The sequence below is a fragment of the Narcine bancroftii genome, chromosome 6, assembly GCF_036971445.1.
Source record: "Narcine bancroftii isolate sNarBan1 chromosome 6, sNarBan1.hap1, whole genome shotgun sequence".
NCBI classification, from domain to species: Eukaryota; Metazoa; Chordata; class Chondrichthyes; order Torpediniformes; family Narcinidae; genus Narcine; species Narcine bancroftii.
Genome location: NC_091474.1, coordinates 202,646,342 through 202,672,261, shown reverse-complemented (window position 1 = coordinate 202,672,261; position 25,920 = coordinate 202,646,342). Strand labels below are relative to the sequence as shown.

The 25,920-nt window shown below is 40.6% G+C and overlaps 1 protein-coding gene across 4 annotated transcripts in view; it reads right to left on the bottom strand.

Moving 5' to 3' along the window:
* The window catches only part of map7b (microtubule-associated protein 7b), a 138,957-nt gene that overhangs the window by 5,386 nt on the left and 107,651 nt on the right, over positions 1 to 25,920 (bottom strand). For all 4 annotated transcript variants that reach the window (XM_069887229.1, XM_069887226.1, XM_069887227.1 and 1 more), the window contains exons 12-16: positions 14,561 to 14,744; positions 12,279 to 12,380; positions 3,959 to 4,009; positions 3,810 to 3,879; positions 1,704 to 1,845 (exon numbers count right to left, since the gene is read on the bottom strand). In XM_069887229.1, coding sequence (XP_069743330.1) covers positions 1,704 to 1,845; positions 3,810 to 3,879; positions 3,959 to 4,009; positions 12,279 to 12,380; positions 14,561 to 14,744 — 549 coding nt within the window. The remainder of the gene's footprint in view (positions 1 to 1,703; positions 1,846 to 3,809; positions 3,880 to 3,958; positions 4,010 to 12,278; positions 12,381 to 14,560; positions 14,745 to 25,920) is intronic.

Here is a 25,920-nt window from a genome sequence, read left to right as displayed (position 1 = left end):
ACAATACCCAAGCCCAGCATCCCATCGGCCTTCTTTAACTATCCCATCAACCCATGCAGCGACTTTGAGGGATGTATTTGAACATCCTGTGGTCCCTCTGTTCATCCACACTCTTAAGTAACTGTCCATAAATGATGGATCAGTTAAATTCCAGTATCCTCAGGAGTTTAGAATTGGATTGAAAACCATGAGAATTAAAAAAGGTCATTGCTTAACCAGAAGTCAATACAGGACAGCAAGCAATAGTTAATGGGTGAAAGGCAAAAGGGAAGAATGTTTTGAAAAACGTCTAATTTATGCATATAACTAAATCTGCCCACGAGTTGCCTGGAATAATCACATTTAGAAATTACAATTTTTGGATGAGAGTTTTAGGAGGAAATTAACTGAGGCAGGCAAAGTTGGTGGTGTCAAAGAATTGTAAGTCAGTGGATTTAGAGAAAGCATAGATATAATATCTAAAACTGTGCCCATGGTGAAATATGACTCTAATATCTGCTTTCAAACCACAGAACCATTGTATTGAGTATAAAAGTTGGGATGTTATGGTAAAGTTGTACTAGACATTTGGTGAGGCCAAATTTGGAGTCTTGTATGCACTTTTGGGTCACCACAGGGAAAATATCAATAAGATTGAAAGAGTGCAGAGAAAATTTATTCTTATTTTACTGGGACTTAAGGGACAGAGTTAAAGGGAATAGTTAAAAATAGGTTGACTTTATTTTGTGAAATGTAGAAAAACTAGGGGAAATTTAATAAATTCTAAGAGGTATAGATAGATCAAATGCAAGTAGGCTTTTTCCCACTGAGATTGGGTGAGATTTAAACCAGGGGAAAATTAAGGGAGAAATTTTTTCCACACAGGAGTGTATAATGAGCTTCCAATGGTGAAAGCAGACTGAATTTTAACATTTAAGAAAAATATGGACAGGTACATGGATGGGAGGGCTATGGATGAATATGGTCCAGGAACAGATTAGTGGGACTACACAGAATAATAGTTCAGCACAGAGTAGAAGGGCAGAATGGCCCATTTCTGTACTGTAAGTTCAATGTTAAAAGCCATGATATTTTATAGCAATAAGTTGATTCAGAAACAGTTTCAGTCGCGAAAATTGCATCGATACAAATACACATTAAGGCTACACAGTATCAAAATGAAGAACACGATATCTGATGAGTGAAATAATCTGACTGTAAAGGAAAAAAATGCCAAATCGCTCATATAAACATTATAAATTTAGGCCACTAACAAGAATTTCTAATGTTGGGAGGTAACAAGAAGTTACCTCCTAGCATTAGAAAGAAATAACTCTTTTTCGTAAATGATAGTGAGTTTCGCACCTATATAATCATCTGCTAACTTAAAACTCGGAGACACAATAGCCTAGTTCATGATGCGCACTTAAAATTTTAAACTGCTGATCTAGAAACCATCCTCTCTTGCAAATACAAAGAATTAAATAAATTTAGAATTAAAACTCATCTCAGCAGCAGTAAACATGAAACCATTCGATTGCCCCCCCCCACCCCCACCAAAAAAAAAACGTTTCATTGATCTTCAGGGAAGCAAATTCACTTTCCTTACCCAGCATTCCTGACATTATACATCCTGTATCGTTTATGCTTCCTTTTAGTGTATTTTAGAAAAAAAATTAGCAGTTTGAATATCAGAAATCAATTCTTGCCAAATGAATTCTTACCACTCTTTATCTATTAGAGAATGATTGGCCAATCCTCCATCATTGTCCATGTCTGGAATTACTGACTGTTTGTTGGTTACTTCCTCAGGAATCACAGCGACCGCCTTTGTTTCAGTTATGTGTTCAAAATTCTGGCCGGTTGCTGGAATTTAGAGTAAAAGTATTTTTAATCAATCATTAGAAAAAATAACATTTATAATTCAGTTTAAAAAAAAACCCTGGTAGCTAGGATTCAAGCAACCAGCAGGCTTGAGCAAAAGACAAAAAAAATAGGAAAATAAGTTTAAAAAGTTAAAATAATTAATAAAATAATATGTAAAAATTAGGTTTAAAACCGTTCTCTGAAGTAACACATAAACCTTTGGTGAAGTTGGGAGCAAATATTCAGTCAGCCGAGTGCCTTAGTTGTGCTTTGCTCAAAGTAGATGCTTAAGTTGTGTGAAAAAGCAATGGCGTCACCCAGGTTGAAGAACTGGTTGATGTCGCTCACCATTGGGTTGACTCTCTTAAAGTGTCTCTTTATCCCTGCTTCGTAAGAGTCAGCCCAGTCAGAGGCTTTATCTGCAAATTTGGCGGGGTGGGGGGGGGGGGGTGTTAATTCTCTATATTATTATTCTTCGTCTTTCAGCAGCTCTATGGAGGGGGGGGGAATCTCAGATGCAGCGACAGTTAAATGTTTTCAAAGAATGGGACTGAAAATAAAGTCAAATACTTTAAGGATTATATAGACATTAAACAAACTTCACCTGCATGAATACAAGTACAGAATAGTATTTTTGTCTTTTGCTTTTTTTAAACTGTTTATTCTCAATGCAGATGTATTAGTTAGTACATGTTTCAAGTAACTGGAAAAAACACTTATCTGTCATCTACCAATCCTTACAGGTGCCGTATATCAAGGCTTTTACTGTAGATCATTTGTATACTGCAGCATCTTGGAGATAGCTCAAGCTTTATGTATAATTAATATTTATACCATCAAGATAAGTTTTTAGCCAAATAGACCACACTGGGAATTACGATGCATACCAGGCTCCTCCTATTCCAACCATCAACACAAGATTCAATTCCTCTCATCTTCAATGATTTGTCTCCTGAGGTAGGTCTCAAAATACAAAAAGGTTATTTACCTCAATTACCTTGTGGCAGAAAATTCCATATCCAATTCATTCTTTTTAAAGAATTGATCTTATTGTGATCCCTAGATTTTTCTCCCTCAAGTGGATACATTTTCTTTTATTTACAACTCATAAAATCACCTTGTCAGGTGGCACCACAGGAACCAATGCACTCAATCTCATCTGATAAAAAAATCTAAGGCACAAATGGATAAAGTAATGACACCAGGTAATCACGCAGCTTCACCAACTAATTTGCCAGACTCGTTTTTCCCAAATGAATTAGATTCATATAAAATAGGTGAACCTCATTCAGCCCTTCATGGTTGCACCACCATTCAATATATTAACAACTTATTAAGCCACTTCAGCATCTTGTTCCTCTTTTCACTCCATACCCTTGATCTCTTTACCCACAAAGGCCACATCCAACTCCTTTTTGAATATACCTGAAAAGTTTTCTGTGATAGGGGCTCCACAAGTTCACAACTCGAAATGATGTTTCTTCTCATTTCGGACCTGAATGGCTTAGCCGTCATCTTTAGATAGTGACCTCTTTTTCTGGAGTTTTCCAACATTGAGAATTTTCTGACATCTGTAAATTGCAGTGTCCTATCACAATTTTGTATGTTCTTTGGAAATCTCTCTCATTCACTGAATTACATGGAGTCTAACCCTAGTCTAGCCATCCTTTCTTCTTGCATCAATCCTGCCATCCCAAGAGAACCCTCCCTGCACCCTCAACAGCAAGAATGTCCTTACTCAAATTAGAAGACCAAAATTGCACATAGTACCCAAAGTGTGACCTCACCAAGCATCCAGAAAACCACATCTGCAGTCCAGTATCTCTTATGGAACTTCCTTCATCAGTAATATCTACTACCAAACTTGTAGAAAATTGCATTATTTATTTCAACAAGGACATGTTGATGGAAAAATAACCTGAATTGTGTTTATTTAATTGCATCATTTAGTATTTATACATTACCTTCATCAGGCGATGCTAGGTCATGAACTTGCGCATTTCTCTCTTCCATGGAACTTAGCTGATTATTCTTCTGTGAAAAGAAAACAAGTGAGACATGAATAAATACTGTAAATGAAACAGCACAAACATTGTTGGTAAGTAGAGGATACCTTTTCAGGAGTGTTGGATTTTCTCGTTCTTGTCATAATTTGCTCAAGTCTCTGCAAAATACAAATTCAATTAATACAGTCAATTCCTTTTATAATGCTTATTCCAATGCATTCATTTAAAATTAGCATCTAAAGTAGAGAAAATTACATATAATAGTAAGTTTAAAAATGATAAAGAAAGTCACAATTTCAGCCAATTTAATACAAACATTTCAAGCATTTCCTTTTTTTTCCCCAATTAAAGATTATTCAAAACTTGATTTGTGTGATTAGATTATTATCCACTCAAGATAAACTGTAAATACTTGAATAAACACAAAAACATTTATAAATTTTCCATGTTTCATTGATCTTCAATATATAATTATTAACTTTGCTTGTGAATTTATGCTCAACTACTCTAAATATTTCAGAATTTGACACCTGCATCACTGAAGAGTTTCTATTTCAACAAAGTTGACCAAACACCACCACTACTTCCCAAGTCAGCCCCTGCCCAACTGCCCAACTCTGCTTTCAGCCTTTTTTCACTATTGCATCTCATTTCCAGTATAATTGTGTTGAATTCTATTGCTATTTATTCTATGACCACTCTTCAGAACAGTTCTCAATATTCAAACTATTAAACAGTCGATGTTTATAGAAATTCAATGAACTTGATAGAAAACCTGAAATGACATTTTCTTTTACAGCCTCTTGTAGTTACTTAATTTCAATGAGCATGATCATTGCCAAGGGACATGTGGAAACTTGACCAAACTTTACATATCAAAATGCTGTAGGCTGTTTATTTAAAATGCCTCAAACAAACTGTTCAAATGGGGACCAATGAAACAAGTCCTCAGTTTCCATTCACATGCCAACTTCATCGTTGATTTTGGAGAGGTTTGGTCATTGCTTACTATTATAGACTATTTAAAAAAACTTCAATAGTTAGGTTTTTCCCTGGGATCATGGAATAAATAAGCATTTAAGGTGAGACTAAATGCTTGTTTATTCCAAGATCCCAGGAAAATTTAAATTTTAAAATAAAGGCTGAGGGAAAAATGGCTCCTGGATCATCAAAAGGGTGATGAAGATGCGTCAGGACATGGCACAAAAATTCTCTCAGGAAAGGTTAGTTCATAGACAATTTTGGGGAAAGCTGTATCCTTGCCTATAATATTTGTGTATTAACAGAGCTGCATTTGATGACCTTAAAACATCCAGCATATGATGATCTCAAACATTTTAACTAAAATTTGTCATAAATTTGTTCAAGAATAAAGGAATATGACAGTCATTGGCACCGATAGTTTGATGAAATACGAAAAGTTTCCAGTCTCTGTCATTAAAAACACAATGGAAAACTGGAGGAACTCGGTCGGTCTTTCAGCATCCATAGGAAACAAAGATAAATTGTGGACATTTCGGGCCCGAGCACTTCTTCCAAGGAATAAACAGAATGAGCTAAAAACAGGAAATCTCAGAATACAGACAGTGATGGCTGAGGGAAGGAATCCAGACCAACAAAAGGTATTAATTGGATATGATAAGGAGAGAGTGAGAATTGATTTTGTCTATGAGAATGGAGACAGGGAAAAGGGAGAGAGACAGAGCTAGGGGAAAGTCAGGTGGGTGGGGGGGGGGGGGGGGGGGGTTTAAACAAAAGCCAGAGTAAATTCACTTGGTCCATCTCTAGCAACATTCTCCCTTTCCTCGATCTTTCTGACTCCATCTCTGAAGACAAACTCTTGACAGACATCTTCAATAAACCCACCAATTCCCACATACCTCAACTCCATCTTCACACTCTGGCCACCTATAAGGATTCTATTCTTTTCCCTCAATTCCTCCGTCTCATCTGCACCCAGGAAGAGGACTTCCAGGCCAGATTATCCGAGACGTCTTTCTTCAAACAATGTGGCTTTCTCTCTACCACCATCAATTTGGTCCTCACCCACATATCCTCCATTACTCTTACATCTGCCCTGGCCCCCTCCACCCCAACACACAAGGATTCCTCTTGTTCTCATCTGCCATCCTGTAACAGCCTTCAAACAAATAAAGAATACACTCACTTGTTTCGTTCAGCACACCATGAAGTCAACTTTCTTTATTACTCCCTAGACAAAAACATTGCATTCTTCAACTCCCCAAACACCACCCAGCCAAAGCCCTCTGACCTGCCCAATGGCTCACTGACACACGGGTGATTCCGATGCTCTCACTCTCCTCCTCCTGCATCTGAGATCCATCATTTGCGTACTTACACTTAACACATCTGTGCATGCCCGCTATTGTTCCCATGCGTCACTTCGCTTTTACGTCATCAGCGGCAACCGCCACCACTCATGATGGCCGGAAAATAGGTCGACCTCCCTTTTTTAGCCTCATTTTAATTGTTTTATGTTATATCTAGTGTACAAGTTGACCCCCAATTTTTGAGCTGTCCAGGCCTCCGAGCAACAACCCCAAATTTTTTTTAGAACACCCCAATCTCAAATAACAAAGCTGTAAATTAAGTAAAAAAAAATTGGCCTTCTGGGCAGGAGTTGCAATGGCCCATGGAGCTGGAGTAATGATATGGGGCTCTCGGCAGGAACAGGAACCTCGGTCTACTAAGCATGAGCGGGGACTGTGACCTCAGGGTCCCAGGTAGGAGCGGTTATGGCAGGTAGGTAGGTGTCAGGAAGCGGCAGTGGGGAAGTCCTCCCTGCGTGGACTTGTATGCTGAATTGATGTCAATCTAGTTTTTAAAATCGGTGAATTTAAGACCTCAAAAGTATATCTAGCGTACAAGTCGACCCCTCCCCCCCAACTCTTGAGGTTTTTTTTAAGGGTTTAACCAGTTGACACAAGCCAAAATATACAGTAGTTTTCATGGCTCTCATGTCTTACTGAATGACCCTACCAACATGGAACCTTGTCAAGTGCCTTACGGAAATCCACATCCACTGCTCTATCTTCATCCATTTCTTTTGTCAACTCCTCAAAAATTTAATTAAAACCACAAGGCCCTACCTGTTCTTCAAATACTTGAAGTCCTTTTCCGAAGAATCCTCTCCAACAGTTTATTCAAGCACCAGCACAGGAACAGGCCCTTCTGCTCATTCTCATACGTGTTAAATTATTATTTTGCCTCATTCCATTGACCAGGACCCTGCATACCCCTTCCCTGCATATACCTATCCAACGCTTTCTTAAACGTCAAAATTAATCAGCATTTACCACTTCAGCTGGCAGCTCATTCCACTCACCACTCTGCATGATCCCACCTTAAACGTTGCAACTTTCACCCTTATCCCATCTCCTCCAATTCTTGATTAGTCTATCCTCAGTGGAAAAAGCCTACCTGCATTTACTCTTATCTACACACCTCATAATTTTGGATACCTCTGTTAAATTTCCCTTCATTTTTCTACACTCCAAGGTACAAAGTCCCAACCTGTTTAATCTTTTCCTGTAACTCAGTGGTCTAAGATTCTCCCTATTACCTTCCTCAAACAAGGCCATTCCAAAATCCTCCTCTACTACTCATGTGGCCTATCAAGGAAGAAAATTCTAAGATATACAACTAGAGAACACTGCAGGACAGGAACAGGCCCTTCTGTCCATCAGGTATGCAGTGGCCGTAATGCCAATCTAACAAATCTCATCTGCTCACATTATGGATGTTGTTAGGACAATGCATCAGCAACCCAGGTTCGAATCCTCTGCCATTCATCATCAATTAGTACGTTCTCCCCGTGACTGTGTGGGTTTGCGCCAGGTACTTCAGTTTCCTCCCATGTTCGTCTAAATGCCTCTTAAATACTGCTATTGTATACACTTCAACCATTTCCTTTGGTAGCATTTCAGGTACCGATCACTCTGCCTCACGCACCCTTTTAAACTCTAACCATAAAGCTATGCCTTTTGGAATTTGACATTTCCACTTGAAAATAATCTACCTCATTCTAAGTTTTATAAACTATTACATTGTTCTCAGCCTTCAACATTCCAGAGCAAACAACCCAAGTTTGTCCAACCTCTTCTTCAGTCTAATATACTCCAATTTGGACAATGTGCTAGTGAATCTCTTGTGCACTCTCTCAAAGCTGGCACATCCTTCCTGTAATGTGGTAACGAGAACTGCACACAGCACTCCAGATCTAGCCTAAACAGGGTTTTATATAGATGAAACCCCCTTCCCAACTTTTAAAATGAAGGCAAAGATACCAGATGCCTTCTTTACCACCATCAATTTGTGCTGCCACTTCCAGGGACCTGCAGACTTGTTTCCAAAGGTCCTGCCATTTACTCTATACTTGCAAGAATTTCAACTTGTCCAATGCATCACCTCACATTTGTACAAATTAAACTCAATCTTCCATTTCTCTGCCCAAATTTTAAATTGATTTTTAATCCTGCTGTACCCAGTGATATAATTCCACTAATGTTCATGCAATTTTAAAATCCACTAATCAGACCACGAGATTACTTATATATACATTAGTAATAAGAGATCCTTGCATAACTCCATCACAGGCTTCCAGTTAGAGAAATCCTCTACCACTGTCCTCAATGACCAAGCCGATATTTACATTTAAATTACCAACTCATCATGGATCAACTCACTCACCAAGACTGCATCCATAATCTAAAATGGGCAACACATTTTATGTAGTGATCCCTGCTTTAGATTTTTCCATTTGACATTTCCAAACTGTCACCAGCCTTTAAGATGCTGTGCATTTAAATAGAGTTCCCTTTCCCTCTTTTCAACTCCAGTTGAGACAAGCCTAGCTTTCCCAACCTTTCTGCAAATGTCACTCCACCCTTTGCAATTATCAAAGCTCCAGATTCTTTCTTGTCATCAGACTTAATTGGATTTCTCACTGGGAAAAGAATGTGCCCTTGCATGGTCTTACATAGTACTTGCCTCCATACCCAGCGCTTCCTTTTTGTAACACCATACCGAGTACCTTCATTTATAAATTATTGCTCTACCTACTGCAAGAGTTGACTTAAAAAAACCTAACTCAGTAGACATGACAATGAACAAATTCTCAATAAACAGTAATATTTTGTTGACTTTCTTAATATGTCTCTAGTCATTTTTTTCTCTCCTCTACTCAATCTCCTAATTGTATATATCTCAGGCAGATCAGCTCAGATTGGCAAGCCTTCCTCACCCTCAATGCCAGTGCAATGTCTTTTTCTATAATTCAATGCCTGTTTCCACTTCTCGTTTCTCTGCAACTTCAAACAACTTGGATTTTAACTTTTTCTAGAAAATGCAAAACATTAACTTTTACTCTCATCCATTGTTACTCTGACCTTTTGAGTATTCCCGTCATTTCTTGTTTTAATATCAAGTCCTCTGGTTGAACTTCAGACAGAGAGAGCTGCAGTACTGTGGTGCAATGTTGGACTGCTACCAAATGGAATACAGGTAGACCCCGACTTATGATGGGGTTCCATTCCTGGACTTGGAGCCGCTCCCTAGGCTGCAGCACATTTGGACACTGATGAGGGTCACACACTCAAACAGTTACAGAGATTTGCCTTCACATTTACATGAGGCAATCTCCCCAGGACATGGGGTCTGGGTGAGGAGGGAACAACAGAGTGCAGCAGAGACCAACAGTGTGGGTGAACGAGCTTTGTGGCAAACCTCAGGTGTTGGGCAATTGTTGGGGGTGCGCTGAGAGAGCAAGGGACAGGCACAAATAAGCCCATGCAGCTGCTGACTCAGCCCGCTCCCATCAACTCCCAGTCGATCCACACTGCCCCCTCCTCAATGGCTTTGCAGCTGCTTCCCCACTGCTCGCACCCCCATAAAAACCGTACTGGGAGCCAGCACCAGACAGACAAGCACTGAATGGCCGAGGGATTGAAGCTGAGGCAGAAGATGCCAAGTGTCCCGAGTCAAAGCCGTATGTGTACCTGGATGGTGAGTGCCGACAGGGTGGCTGCCACAACCCAGGGAGTGGCTGTGTGCTGGGGAGCTGCGCTGGAGAACCGGTGCATAGGGGCTGATTACTGCAGTGAATGCCGATCAGCGGGGCCCCAAGAGCCAGGGTTTTCCCACCAGGATAGCAGCATCATGCTTGTGTGAAAGGTCTTGCATGTGTTGCAACAGCCATTGACCCGCCACAGAAGATGGGCGCTGCCGGAAAGGTGAAGAAAGCTTTCCTTCATCCCGAGCTGGGCAAGTCCAGCAATGGGAGTCTTTAACAAGGCTGAGCCGACCCTTTGGCTCATTACAGTCCCAGTAGAGAATGCACACCTGGTGCTGGGGTGATCGGGAATGAAGGAGGAGTGGTGCAGAGGGAGAAAGGTTGCACGTACGACCAGACAAAGTTAAAGTTCAACATAGACACAGCCGGGAGGGGGGAGTTAGAACTGTATGCGTGGGTGGATTCTGATCATCGTAACTTTAAATATTGTAAGTTGAGACATCATAAGTCAGGGTCTATCTGTACAGGTGGATATTACTGCAGCTATTGGAAAGAGGATTGCCTGGGAAATCAACTGACCACTTACTGTTGATTCTCTTGATCCTGCAGTTCAAAGAAAGGTTCTGATTCAGTTAGGTAGACCCAAAATGACAAAAAAACTAGGATAGGTTAGCCAAGTTATTTTAGCTGCCAAGTAAATTTCCTTTAGGAAATTTGAAAAAGGGCTTGCCCAAAGCTGTTCAACAACTAAATGGAAAATTTAGCTTGTAGAGCGCGTCGAAAGGATCAAAGGCTTGTTGATCGAAACTAAGGCTTTTATTAACTAGAAGACTGGAGCGTATCCAATGTCGGTCGACCAGTCCAGAATGACCTGGTCTGGCTAAGAGCAACCCTTTAAGACCTGCCAGTAGGCATGGCTATCCTCTCAGCCAATCACAGTCATCCAACACTACAATCTGTACATATACACATTGGTGATAGAATCTGTACTATCACATAGCTACATACGAATATTGCACATGTATAAATTACATCTTATTGATCAAATTGTGCTATTACTCACTGTTAACTAATGGAAAATGACTTGGAAATCAAAGGAGGATGGCAAACAACTGTATGAAAGTCAAAGTGATTCCATTCCCTCACCAGAACCCTTGGGTTCTGTATCTTTATCTTTTTAAAACAGGACGTCAAGCGCTGAAGAGCTGGCTCTGAATGGGCAACTAAAGTGGCATCGCCTGCAAAAAGTACTTGCAGACGATGCCGCTTTAGTTGCCCATTCAGAGCCAGCTCTTCAGCGCTTGACGTCCTGTTTTGCGGAAACTGCCAAAATGTTTGGCCTGGAAGTCAGCCTGAAGAAAACTGAGGTCCTCCATCAGCCAGCTCCCCACCATGACTACCAGCCCCCCCACATCTCCATCGGGCACACAAAACTCAAAACGGTCAACCAGTTTACTTATCTCGGCTGCACCATTTCATCTGATGCAAGGATCGACAACGAGATAGACAACAGACTCGCCAAGGCAAATAGCGCCTTTGGAAGACTACACAAGAGTCTGGAAAAACAACCAACTGAAAAATCTCACAAAGATAAGCATATACAGAGCCGTTGTCATAGCCACACTCCTGTTCGGCTCCGAATCATGGGTCCTCTACCGGCATCACCTACGGCTCCTAGAACGCTTCCACCAGCGTTGTCTCCGCTCCATCCTCAACATTCATTGGAGCGACTTCATCCCTAACATCGAAGTACTCGAGATGGCAGAGGCCGACAGCATCGAGTCCACGCTGCTGAAGATCCAGCTGTGCTGGGTGGGTCACGTCTCCAGAATGGAGGACCATCGCCTTCCCAAGATCGTGTTATATGGCGAGCTCTCCACTGGCCACCTTGACAGAGGTGCACCAAAGAAGAGGTACAAGGACTGCCTAAAGAAATCTCTTGGTGCCTGCCACATTGACCACCGCCAGTGGGCTGATATTGCCTCAAACCGTGCATCTTGGCGCCTCACAGTTCGGCGGGCAGCAACCTCCTTTGAAGAAGACCGCAGAGCCCACCTCACTGACAAAAGACAAAGGAGGAAAAACCCAACACCAAATCCCAACCAACCAATTTTCCCCTGCAACCGCTGCAACCGTGTCTGCCTGTCCCGCATCGGACTTGTCAGCCACAAATTGCCTGCAGCTGATGTGGACATTTACCCCCTCCATAAATCTTCGTCCGCGAAGCCAAGCCAAAGTAAAAAAAAAAGAAGAAAGTACACTGTTTGATCTGCTGAGTCTCTCCAGCTTTGCGTTTTGACCTCAATCACAATGTCTGCAGACTTTCAGGTTTCACTTCCATCCCTCCCTCACCACACCAGGGTTGAAAGCTATGATATTAACAAGTCAATATTTACCTTTTTCCTTTCCATACGTTCTTGTTCCTGCTTTTGAAAATGCTCTTCACGTTCTTTTCTAAGCTTTTCAGCTTCCTCTCGAGCACGAGCATCTTCCTCTTTCTACAAACACAAATACACAAAACTGACCCTGGAAATGCCATATTCACTTGAGTAGGTTTTAAAATAAAACCTAATAGGGAACAAATTCATACTGCCAATCACAATTAATTAGGGTGACTTTCTGCTACTGATATGAGAGATTGATACAACAAGCATTTTTTCAGTTCCAAATGCATTTTTTTAAAAATTACTGCACCCTATTTAATCTATTCCTGGTGTTTTATTGTTTTTTTCACATTCTTTAACAATTTTAAAATTAAAAAAGTTTTGATCAAAATATACTCTGGCCCCATTTTAACTCTCAACACTAGCTATCAGAGCATTCAAGAGAAGGGGCTCAGCAATAAACCATCAGGGGCCTATTTACACCCAGCCTTACCAGACACCTCTGGTAAATGTGGATAGTCGGTGGCTGCAGATAATGAGAAGACTAACTTTATTTATCTCGTTGTGTCCAAGGAAGGTTCAAGAAATAATCATTTGTTGACTATTCCAGGAAGTACACCAAGATTAGCTTAAAAGCTCTGCAGCTCCAAGTCAAAGTCTCTTATCTGGGCAATGAATCAAATGGAGTAATTATGCATAAGATGCCACTTTACAGAAATAGCCAACACTGCTATCAATAAACTCTTAGCATGCACAGTGATGAAGGGTTCCTGCCCTATAAGAACATATGACTGTTATACATAGTTATACAATGCTTGTACTTCTTTTTGACACAAACAAAAGCAATACTTGGAATAATACTAGATTTTGTAAAAGAAATATTTAAGCCTTTGACAGATAATGGCAGAGAAAAAACCAGAATGGTGGAAACAGTCAGCAAATTTTGTACAAGAAACCTGGGACCTTTGAGCAGAATTAGGAAAGAGAGAAATATAGAGCAAGAATTATACAGCATGGGAAGAGATGGTTCTGTCCATCTCTTCTCTGCCAACCTAGGTGCCTTCCTGAGGTTGTCCCATTTTCCTGCATTTGACTCTTTTCCTTCTAAACCTTCCTTTGTATCTACATAATGTCTTTTAAATGTTGTGTTTGTACCTACTTCTATTGTTTCTCCTGGCATCTCATTCCAAATACCTACAACCCTGTGCGAAAAACATGCCCTTCGTGTGCCCTTGAAATCTTTTGTATCCCACTGAAACATGCCATCTAGTTTTAGATTCCCCTATCAAGGTAAAAGATTGTGACAGTCAACCTTGTTTTTGCCTCATATGAATGCAAGGTTACCCCTCAGCTTCAGGGAAAATAGTCACAGCCTACCCAGTCTCTACTTATAACTCAAACCTGAGTTCCGGCAGCATCCTTCTGATTAGATTCTGTACCCTCTCTGGATTTATTACATTCTTCCTATTGTTGACCAAAACTGCACAGTACATTCAAGGTGTGGCCTCACCAATGTCCAAAACAACTGTAAACAAGATTTCTCAGTTCTTGTACTCAGTGCCTCATGAAATGAAAGCCAGAATTCCATACTCCTCCATGACCAGTCTACCTGGGATTCCCCATCCAAGGTTCCATTATTCAAAATGCATCACTTCTCATTTACCCAAGTTAAATTCCATCTGCTACTCCTTTGCTTATTTCCCCCAGATGACAGAGATAGTGCTATAACCCATCTTTTCTCTGTCCATGCACAGCAACTGTGTGTAGGATCAAAATAAAGTGATGGGCAAGAATTTTGCAAAAGCTATTGCAATCATTCATAATATTGCATGACAACAGTGAACCAAGCAGAAAAATGGCTGCTTGTAGCCATCAAGGTGATTGCAGTCAGTAATAACTTTTAATTGCTGGGTTGCAGCAGACAACTTGTAGTTAACAATACAAAGCACAACAGCAAAATTTGACATGAGTAACAACTTGAGATAGAGGAAATCATATACATCTGTTAAAGGAATAAACTCCAAAAGGACAGCTTAATTCATAACTATTCTTTATTTCATCTGGTCTTTGGAAATTTTGTTCAGAGGACTAATTGAATTATGGCCTTAAATACGAAAGCAATTTTTACATGTTTTATTTAAATAATTTCCCTCAGCCCACATGGATCATTAACATTTAAGTGATTAGAACTTGTAATGAAAGTTCATCTTTGCTGATTGCAAAAATAATGACAGCAATAACTGCAGTGGTGTACATAGTATACAAATCTTGCATACGGAATAAAATGCACTCACTTGCTTTTGTAAGCGTTCCTGTTCATCTTTGTCTTTTTGAGCCTTTTCCTCCAAAAGTCGACGCTCCTCTTCAAGTTTTTGCTGTTGTTCTTGAAGCATCTTTTCTTCTTCAAATCTCCTAGCTTCCTCTTCACGGCGAGCTTTCTCTTCGGATTTTCGCCGCATCATTTCTTCCTTAATTTGCCTGTTTTGAACACCAATCCATTAATATTAGTTGAGAAATGCGCAACGCAAGAAAGCACCTCAATGATTTTAAAAAAACCATGCAAATATCCTATAGATTATTTTCTTACAAAATGCTTGCAGTGATTATTTAAAAGGTTATGAATACTCAAAATCAAAGCCAAATGAGGGAGATTAATACAGTGTATACAAAAATAAGGCATTCTACAAATTCTGCAGCCTATCCAATGAAGACAAACAAATGGGTTGTTCGAGAATTCCAAGAAAGTGATCCAACAATGATAAAAGAAAGAAAATGCATTTTCAATAGCAAAAAAAAAACTATCTGCTAAAAGAACTCAATGGGTAGAGCAGCAGCTGTGCAAGAAAAATAATGGTCCATATTTCTGTTCAGAATTTTTCAATACATTTCCAAGTTAGGATAGCCTTTGGCTTGGAGGGAAACCAAGAGACTCTTTACATACACCTATCACCATTTTCCTTCTTCGTGGAAGAGGTTTTGTTTTTTGGGAAATGCATTTTGATAAGCCTGGGTAACCACAGTGCATTATGTAGATGCCAAGCATTATCATTGAGTATTGTGCAAATTTCATCCATCTTTCTTATTTCTGACTTTATGATGACTGGGTCTCAGAGGCAGTTCTGAGGAACAAATGCAACAACAAAGTCCTCGGGATGGGATGCAGCTTTCAAGGACCCCAACTCTTGCGCGAGGTAAATTTCAACCACAGAAGTTCTCTCCTTCATGCCCATTTACATCAATACTAGAACACTGATCAAATTATGCCTCAATGTTGAGGGCACTCATTCTCATCTCCCTTGTGGAATGCAGCTGTGAGGGCCATATTTGAAGCAAGGTTCTGATAACCAGGTGTTAATGGTAGAATCCAAATGAGACATCTGAGATGAGGATATTATTTACTACTGTTTAACAAAAACCTCTATTGTCTCCTTACTGATGGTGGAAAAAACTGATGAAATATTAATTAGTCTGATTAAATTTGTCTGGGTTTCATTTATCAACGTGTTCAGACAATCTTCCAAATGGTCAAGTTTATTGTCATCTGATTTTAAAAGTACAACCCGTCCAAAAAATGTTCTCCTATTCTCAGTGCAAAACATGGACATACCAGACAAACACATATACAGACAAACAATACATATGCAAACAAGTATTTCATCCATATAAATAAATCTCGTTTCTACATATGAGAGTCTCGGATGGTTAGAGCGAGCAGTTCCTTTGGTCGTTCAATGTTCTCACTGCCCATGGAAAGAAGCAGTTCTTCAGCCTGATTGTGCTGGCTCTGATCCTCCTGTATCTCTTCCCAGATGAGAGCTGCTAAAAATTGCCGTGTGCAGGGTGGAAGGGATCCTCAATGATTTTGTGGACCCAATTCATTCAATGATCTCGATAGATCATGTCAATTGGGGTGGGGAGGGAGACTCCAGTGATCTTCTCTGCCACAGTTATGGTCCTGTGGATTGACCTCCGATCCATTTCCCTGCAGCCGGCCATGATGCTCTCGATAGAGCTCCTACAGAAAGTTGACATAAATGGTGGTTGGTAACCTTGCCAGCTTCAGTCTTCTCAGGAAATGCAGTTACTGTTGTGTATTCTTGATAAGTGAGGAGATGTAGAATGTCCATGGTAGGTCACTAGTTAAGTGAACTCGAAGGAACTTGGTGTTCTGCACTCTCTCAACTACAGAGTTGTTGATGTGTAGAAGAGGGTGGTTGTTCCTGGCCCTCCTGAAGTTCATGATCATCTTGTTCATATTGACTCAGGTTGTTATTCTCACACCATTGCATGAGATTTTCAATCTCTTCTTTGCAGTGTGACTCAAAGTTGTTGCTGAGGCCAACTACTGTTGTGTCATCAGCAAACGTGGAAAAAAAACTGGCAGTGCTTCTGTAACAACTGCACTGCCACTGGTGCAGACCACAGAGTGGAGCCACAGCGCTCCCACACGGAACTGCCTAGTCCAACTGCCATCAGCTCCATACAGGCTTTGAATGGTCTGTTAAAGTAGATGACATTAGTTTTATTTAAAACCCTGCAACCGGAGGAATCTGCACCCAAGATGGCAGCACCCATGATCGGCAGCAGCCGTGAGGAGTTTCAGACTCCAGGGAAGTGGAGGACTGGCGCAGGAGACCAACCCCTGATCAGAGAAGGAGAAGCAGAGGAGATGACCCATAGGACCGTGGCAGACTGAACGAACCACATAGGCGGCAGGCTGTTGTCGATTCAATGTGAGAAATCCACGGAGCCTGAGGCTGCTGGAGACTGGCTCAAAATTGGCTGAACGGATCTATGGACACTTGGTGACTCTTTTTTGCTTTTCTTTCTCTGACTGTAAGAGGTACTTCAGGCAATTTCTGCCAATGGGGAATCTGTCTGCCTTACAGCAATCAAAAGCAATTTCATGTAATATGATAGTTTTTATGACATGGCAATAAATTACAGTTGGAGCTGGATCTGGCAATGCAGATGTGGTCAGTAATGTGAACAGGAGCATTGTGCCAATGCTCAGCTTGACAGAGCTCGATGTTCTGCTACTAACCTGGACAGACTATGGTCTTTCAGGTAGGAAGTCCAGGATCCAGTTACAGAGTGGGGTTGAATCCCAGCGAGGACAACTTCTCCACCAGCCTCTGGGGAATGATCATATTAAACACTGAGCTGAAGTCTATAAACAGCAGTCTGGCGAATGAGGTCTCATTCTCCAGGTGGGCCAACATGGAGTAAAGTGACATGGTTACAGAATCATCTGTGGAATGGTTTCTTCTATGCACAAATTGAAATGGATCCAGCTACTCTGGGAGATGTGCTTTGATGCATTCCATCACCAGATGCTCAAATTATTTCATAATGGTGGAGGTCAGTGCCACAAGGCTGTAGTCATCGAGGCCTGTTATTGTCACCCTCTTGGGTACCGGGATGATGGTGGCTGTCTTGAACCCTGCAGGAACGATGGACTTCTACAGCGAGGAGTTGTCCTTCAGGACTTGACCAGTTATGTTGGGTGGGTTCACCTTGGATAGGGTTCTCCTCACCTTGGCTAAGCAGGGAGCTCATTCATCAGGGAGCACTGAGTTATCTTTGGTGTTATCCTGTTCTTCTCATCAAACTATGCATAGAAGGTGTTCAATCTGTCCAGAAGGGAGGCATCACTGTCCTTAATGCACAAGGTTAACTTGTGATCCGTTATAGTCTTGATCCCTTGCCACATGCACCTCATGTTACTGGTGTCATACAGCTGTCTGTGGATCTTTTTTGCGTACCCTTGCTTTGCCTTCCGGATTGCATGGGAGAGTTCAGCCCTGGCTAATCTTAGCGCCATCCTGAAGGCAGCATCATGAGCTCTGAGAAGGACTTGGACCTTAGCATCCAACCATGTTTTCTGGTTAGCTCTGGTTGTGAAGCATTTGATCTCAGTGTTATCCTCAAGGAGCTGATACAGCCAGTCATTGAGCTTGTATACTCTTCTATGTTTACGAGACCATTGAAGGTGGCTGCCTCTCTGAAACAGCTCCAGTCTGTGGTCTCAAACCAGTCTTCCAGTGCTGCTGTGCCCCACTGCCCTCCCCATCTCCTTCCAGCCACGTCCTAATCTCCTTGTGAATTGACCTAGTTTGCTTTGCAAGTGATCTATACATCGGGGTGAGCAGCACAGATGCATGATCCGAGTAACCAAGGCGGGGCGAGATGCAGCCTTTTAGGCACCAGACACATTGGTGTACACGGTCTTTCCATGGTGTACTCTCCTCTGGTTCACATGCTGGTGTTTTTAAATTAATTGTTTTATTCATTTTTTCCTATAATGATGCAATCAATCAGATACCCATATCCAATGATACAGAAAAAAGTTTTCTCCCCATCCCCCCTCCCACCCAAACGAAAAGGAAAAACACCTACCACTTAATATACAATAATATTAGCATACACAATCATTAATTGTTATTAAAAATTACTAATTAAGAGGAGTGGATAAGATAGAAGAGGTGGATATAAAATTATCCATAAAATCCATATATGGTTTCCAAATAAATACTATAAAAATTTTCAACTCGATTCCTTAAACTATACGTAATTTTTTCCAAAGGTATACAATTTTGCGTCTCATTATACCATCTACTTAATAACACTTCTCCATCATCCTTCCATGATATCGCTAGACATTTCTTTGCAGTTGCTATTGCAATTCTTAAATTTTTTTTGCTATTTGTCCAATTTCAATTTTATATCCTTTTCATAGATATCCCCAAGTAAAAATATTCTTGGATCCTTTGGCATCTTTATCTTCATAATTTGTCCTAATAATAAACTCAATTCATTCCAAAATCTTTCCACTTTTCCCCTATTTATTTCACACATCAAAAACACTTATTTGAATAATTAGGATTAAATCCATTTAACTTGTCTGGAGTATAATACAATTGATGAAGAAAATTATATTGAACCATTTGATAGCTAACATTTACTGTCATAACATAACACTTTCATAAATAATTTTGACCAAACCTCCTCCTGAATTTGATATTTAAATCTTTCTCCCATTGCATTTTTGATTTATATAAATCTTTTGTATTTGTAATCTCTTGTAATTTTATATACATATTAGTAATAACTTTCTTAACAACAAATGTATCTGTTATTATATCTTCGAATTGACTTTGTTTAGGGAGTCTCAAATCTGCTCCCAGTCTCTTTCTCAAATACATTTTTAATTGATAATATGCAAAAATTGTATTATTATGTCTATTATATATTATCTTTTAATCGATCTTTTAAAAGTTACGAAAAAATACTAAAAAAATCTTTTATTCTCTGTATACCTTTACTATACCAATTGTCAAATAAAGAATTATTCAAAGTAAAATGAAGAAGTTGATTTTGTTTTAACATATGAATTCTATTCCATATGTTTAAAATATGTTTCAATATGGAAAAAGTGACTCACTATTCCATTTATACAAAATTAACTCCTTTCACCAATTTTATTTATTTCTATGTGAACCCAAGCTGGTTTTTCATTCCATTGATAACAGGAGGACAAAAACCTCAATTGAGCTACTTTAAAATAATTCTTAAAATTTGGTAGTCTTAGTCCACCCTGATCAAATTTCCACATTATTTTTTCTCAACCAATTCTTGACATCTTACCTTCCCAAAAAAATTAATGTATCATTTTATTCAGGTTTCAAAAAAAAAAAAAAATTCTGGTACTTGAATGGGCAATGATATTGGAAACAAATCTTGCATTCTTGGAAAAATATTCATTTGACCTAAAAAATAATTATCTAGTAAAATTTTTATCTGTTGCCTCAAAACAAAAATCACAAAATTCCCTTTCTTTCAACAAAATAGTATTTAACCTCCATCCTTTATTCTTCTTCCAATAAAATAGACAAATTAAAGGTGGATCTGATAAAACCCATGCTTGATATTTCACTCTTTGAACTCTATGTTGAAGTTGTGCAGAAAATAAAAACATATCTATCTGCGAATGTTTTAAATCAAAAAGAATAAAAAGAATTATCTCTTTCATTTGGGTGGATTTTTCGTCATATATCCACTAAATCCATATCTTTCATCAAATGGTTATCATTTTTTCTACCTTATTTTTCATCATTCTATCTCCCGATCTATCCAATTTAGGGTCTAAAGCAAAATTAAAATCCCCTCCCAATATAACTTTTCCCTTGGCACTTGATAAATTCATAAACACATCTTGCATAAATTTGCCATCATCTACATGTGGTGCACATACATTCATTAAGGTCCATTGTTCAGAATAAATCTGACAATTCACCATAACATATCTCCCCGTTATATCTATATTAATATCCAGTATTTTAACTGGTAAACTTTTATTAATTAATATTACTGTACCTCTAGCCTTAGAATTAAAAGATGATGCTATTACTGTTCCTACCCAATTTCTTAATATTCTTTTTCTGTCTAATGTGTTTCCTGTAAAAAAGCTGTGTCCGTTTTAATTTTTTCCACATAACCTAATAATTTTTCCTGCTTTATTTGATTCTGAATCCCATTAATATTAATACTAATAAAATTCAATTTATGAACCATCTAAACCAGGGGTGTCAAACTCAAATTCACGGAGGGCCAAAATTAAAAACTTGCACTAAGTCGAGGGCCGAACTAAATATTTATTGAAAATTTTCAACAACATCTGCATGTTTTCTCTTCTTTCAACATATGTAATGTTAAACTTTTTCTTTTTAAAATAAATGTTTAATAATAGTTTTGGATAAACTCTTTCCAGAAGCATTAACAAATGAGAAATAAATTATTCAATAAATAATATTTCTCTATAGAGGATTTGTCAAATGTTGCTAGTGTGCTGTCGAATAGAAAAATCTGAGGGCTATTGAGAATGTGGGAGAATAACATGATTCCTGAAACAATCAAATGGGTGACTGATTGTGGGCATGAACTCTAGCAGGGTTATTTGCCATGCCCTTTTTCCATTGGTACAGATATCCTTTGATTTACACACTTTTCAAGTTTTATGCCTAATGAGCTTGTATCCAGGTGCAGGTCCATTTTTAACCAGGAATATATTTATCACTGTGACATGAAACTATTGGAAGATCGTTTTATCCTTAGATTAAAGTTCATAATACTTACTCAGACCTGTGTGCGGGAGGGCGGGGTTTGCGGGCGATCGGGTTGGACAACGACAGAGCGGAGGCATCGGCTCTTGCTGCAGGGCGACATCTCGGCGGATCAGCGGCCCTGTCACCGTAAGTTGCGGGTCGGCCTGCGGCAGGGAGGGGGAGTGGGCAATGGTCCTGGCGAGGTCAGGCCCCCCCTGAGTTTCTGCCGGACCCCCCTTGACCTGCTGAGTTTCTGCCAGACCCCCCTTGACCTTCTGAGTTTCTCCTGGACCGCTCCCCCTTGACCTGCTGAGTTTCTCTTGGACCCCCCTTTGACCTGCTGAGTTTCTCCCGGATCCCCTTTTGACCTGCTGAGTTTCTCCCGGATCCCCCTTTGACTTGCTGAGTTTCTCCCGGATCCCCCTTTGACCTGCTGAGTTTCTCCCGGACCTCCCTTGACCTGCTGAGTTTCTCCCGGACCTCCCTTGACCTGCTGAGTTTCTCCCGGACCTCCCTTGACCTGCTGAGTTTCTCCCGGACCTCCCTTGACATGCTGAGTTTCTCCCGGACCCCCCTTGACCTGCTGAGTTTCTCCCGAACCCCCCTTGACCTGCTGAGTTTCTCCCGGACCCCCTTTTCTTTCCGTGCCGGTGTCCCAGGACCTTTCCAGGGCAGTCTCCGCGCTCAGGACTGCGCTGGGATCCCGGTCAGCGGTGGAGGAGCAGATGAGCGCGGCTAATCCTGATCCAGCCCACGCCACTCCCGAGATTGGCGGGGGGTTCCACCCTACCTGCCTGACCAGCCTCACTCTCCACGTGTACTCCGGGCACCCACCGCTGCTCCGGTGGGAAAGCGCAGGGCGGCCGGCGCCCCCATCGCCCGGCGGGGAGCCCCAATCTTCCCTCCGGCGTCCCGACTCCATCTGCAGCTCCAAGAAACGCTGTGCCACTGGGGTTCCGGGCGCTGGGAAGCAGCCTTGGCTTCCCCTGACACCGGCCAGGCCGCGCTGCGGTGTGGGGTTGGGCGGGGGGACACGACAGCGTGTTTATAAAACCACCCACCACTACTTTTCAAGGACCAGGATTTTTCTCTCTCTCTCTCTCTCTCACCCTGGGACACAGCGGTTACTGTGCATGCGCTATACTGGCGCGACGGCCAGCGGGCCACCTCTAATACATTTTTGATATGATCTTGAGGGCCAAATATAATTATATCGTGGGCCAAATTTGGCCCGCGGGCCAGAGTTTGACATGTGTGATCTAAGCTCTCAAAATCCAATAACCATCCAACTTTTCATCTCCACTCCTCCTACATCCAAAATACTAATTAAAAATTTCATAATACAATTATTAAATTTAGGTGTTTTGAGAAAAAATGAAACGAAGAACAGAAATCCAACCTCACCCCTTCCCGGCGCATGTTATTAACAGTGCGTCTTTATACCCCTGATCTATAGGAGTTGTGATCGAAAACTACACCTGCCCATGAGATTCCGCGGTGGCCAGGTTTATACTCTCACCTAACTCCCCCGAAAATATACTATCTCTTTTGCCTCAAATCTTCTCAAACTTACAAAGATCAATTTATTTTTCTTTTAAACACAGATCTATCAGGTACAAACCATCATCTCTTAAATTCTCTCTCCTCCTCAAACTTGTATCATTTCATTATACATCCCCAACTGCAATCTTTCCACTTCCTCTCCCTCTTCAAATTTCTCCCAGTTCTTGTCTCATTTTCTCAGGCAACGAAACTGCAAATACTTTCACTTCATTGGGTTCCGTAAAAAATCTATTTTTACCCTCAGGAACAAAAACTTTCAACACTGCTGGGTTCCTTAAAACAAAAGTGTAACTCTTTATCATAGCACATTTTTAAACAGCATTAAATTCTTTTTTTTCCAACAAAAAAAACTTATATCAGGGTAAATCAAAGGCAATTGTCTCTCCTTCGCTTGCTTCGCAGCCAGCGCCAAGATCTTCAAACATGGTTTCTGATCTGGCTGCGATTAAGTCATAATGCTCAATGAGTTCTTTCAATCTCAATATCTCCTTGAAATTCAGTTACCCCCAAAGTTTGCAGAATCCAACGCTGTAAAAAATCTCTTCCTAGCTTGCCCTTCGTCACCTTCCTCAAGTCCAACAATTTTTATATTATTTCTTCTACAAAAAATTTCTAATGTATCCTTTTTTTAGTTAATTATTCTTTAGTTTCAGCCACCTCAGCCTGAACTTACTTTATTTTTTCTTTAACATGCTGAATTTCAAATTCATTACCTTTAATTTTCAAATTTTTGTTCCATTTGAGATATCATTCTCCACCTTCTTCTTAGAACCCTTATTTTCAATTATATCCTCATTACATTTTAACAATGGAAGCATTGTTAACTGAAACAAAGTTTGCTGGAAAGAATCCATAAACTTCTTCATTTCAATTGTCTTTTGGCCAAAACTCTGTTCAACACACATTTCTTCTTCTTCCTGCTCCTCCTCTTATTGATCATTGGAGCTGGAGGCTTCTTGAGCTTTTTTAAAAAATTGCCTCCTTTTTTTGTGCTCTGTGCATGCACGAGTAGTCACGAATGTGCAGTGTCACTTCATCCGTGGCAGTCGGGCATTGTCGGGGGAGACCTTGTACAGTGATGTCCAAGGTCTCCCCACCTCCAGGTCTGTCCATGGGCACTTGCCTTCTGGAGGGCACCAGGATCCTTTTTCGAGGTCGGCCTCTCCTTTATCAGCTACTTTTTCTTGTTCAAGTTCTTGAAAAGTAACAGTCAGTTTATCTTTGTTAGGAGGCATTGTTTATTGTGCTAAAGGCCTTCTGATAGCTTTCTCTTTTTTTTTTTGCAGACAGTTCAGGCTTCTTAGCTCTTTTATAAAACTTTTCAGAGAGAGTAGAAAATTCAAGTCTAGCCCAACGTCATCAAATGGCAGCCCCCCCCCCCCCCCCCCGCCGCCTGCCCTTCACATGCTGTTGAAACTGTAGTAAGGCCATTTTCAGGTTGGGTTGATTGAAATCACCAACAACAATCATGACACCGTCAGGGTGTGAAGAATGAGGCTTCGCAGATGACACTGTGAAGCTCCTTCAGAGTTTCACCCTCATTAGCCGAATGTGGAATGAAGACTATGGCAATCAGTGCGGCCAAACTTCCCTGGGCAGGTAGAAGGGTCTGCATATCACCAGCAGAATGTCTTCACAAAAGAGATATTGGTGCACAAATTCTTGTTGATGTAAATGCAGTCCCCCTCGCCAAGTCTTGTCAGAAGCAGCAGCATCTCCGTCTGCCCTTAAGGAAATAAGGCCATCCAGCTGGATCACCGCATCTGGAATGGAGTCGTGGAGCCACATTTCTGTAATCGCCACAGTACAGCAGTCTTGCAGTTCTCTCTAGTTCAGATGCAGCCTCAGGTAATCCTTTCTTCTCAAGTGTCCTTAAATTTGAGAGTAAGACTGTCAGGAGCGCAGGTCTGAAAGGTTAACTCTCAGTCTAACCTTGATGCAGGCCCATTTTTCATGCTTCTACCTTCTCCAGCAGTGCTTCTGATGGCCTCCCAGCATATCCCATAATCTGCTCCGCGGTTTGTAGCAATCTGTGTTCTCTGCTTTAGTAGGTTTAAAAAACGCACAGAATCTTACCAATCTGATCCGGCTCATGTTTTGTATTTTGATGAGTGTTTCCTGATCATGGGAACAATATTGAGGGTTGGAGATTTCACCATTGTGAGGTGAAGTGGCCGCTGCAACATCATACACCATCATCATGTAGATATTAGTGTTATAACTGTTCTGGAAATAGCTTGGTTAGAGGCAATATTAGCTTTGATATGCATCTTTGGTCAAACAACCAGGACATTGTTTGGTTCCAAAACTTTTCTGCATCAAGGGATCTCGCCATAAATTATTAACACAGGTGCAACGAGCCCAGAAGACCCATAAATTCAGCAGCAATAGATATTCACCAAGACAAATGGTTACTTATCAAAAGTTGTTTTTAATTAACTTTAAATGTGAAAACAGGATCACACTTTAACTTATTGCTATTTGCTTAACTAACCTAACTTAACCCCCATCTAATTCTAAGCGCACATGTAATGTGTGTCTATATATATTATATTTCTTCTTTGACTTGGCTTCGCGGACGAAGATTTATGGAGGGGTAAATGTTCACGTCAGCTGCAGGCTCGTTTGTGGCTGACAAGTCCGATGCGGGACAGGCAGACACGGTTGCAGCAGTTGCAAGGGAAAATTTGTTGGTTGGGGTTGGGTGTTGGGTTTTTCCTCCTTTGTCTTTTGTCAGTGAGGTGGGCTCTGCGGTCTTCTTCAAAGGAGGTTGCTGTATCAGAAAAATTCTTTTGTTCAGTCCAATCTCATTTCTCATTCCTCCAAGTTCACTGGTTGTGGGCAATTCTTATACTGTGCACAGAATTTAACATTGATAAAGTTCACCAGGCTTTGGTGCTTGAAAGGTAAATGGGTACTGCTCAGGAAAGTTCTTGTCTGTTTTGAGAGAGAGATTTATTGTTCCAGGACCTCCACAACTGATTCCT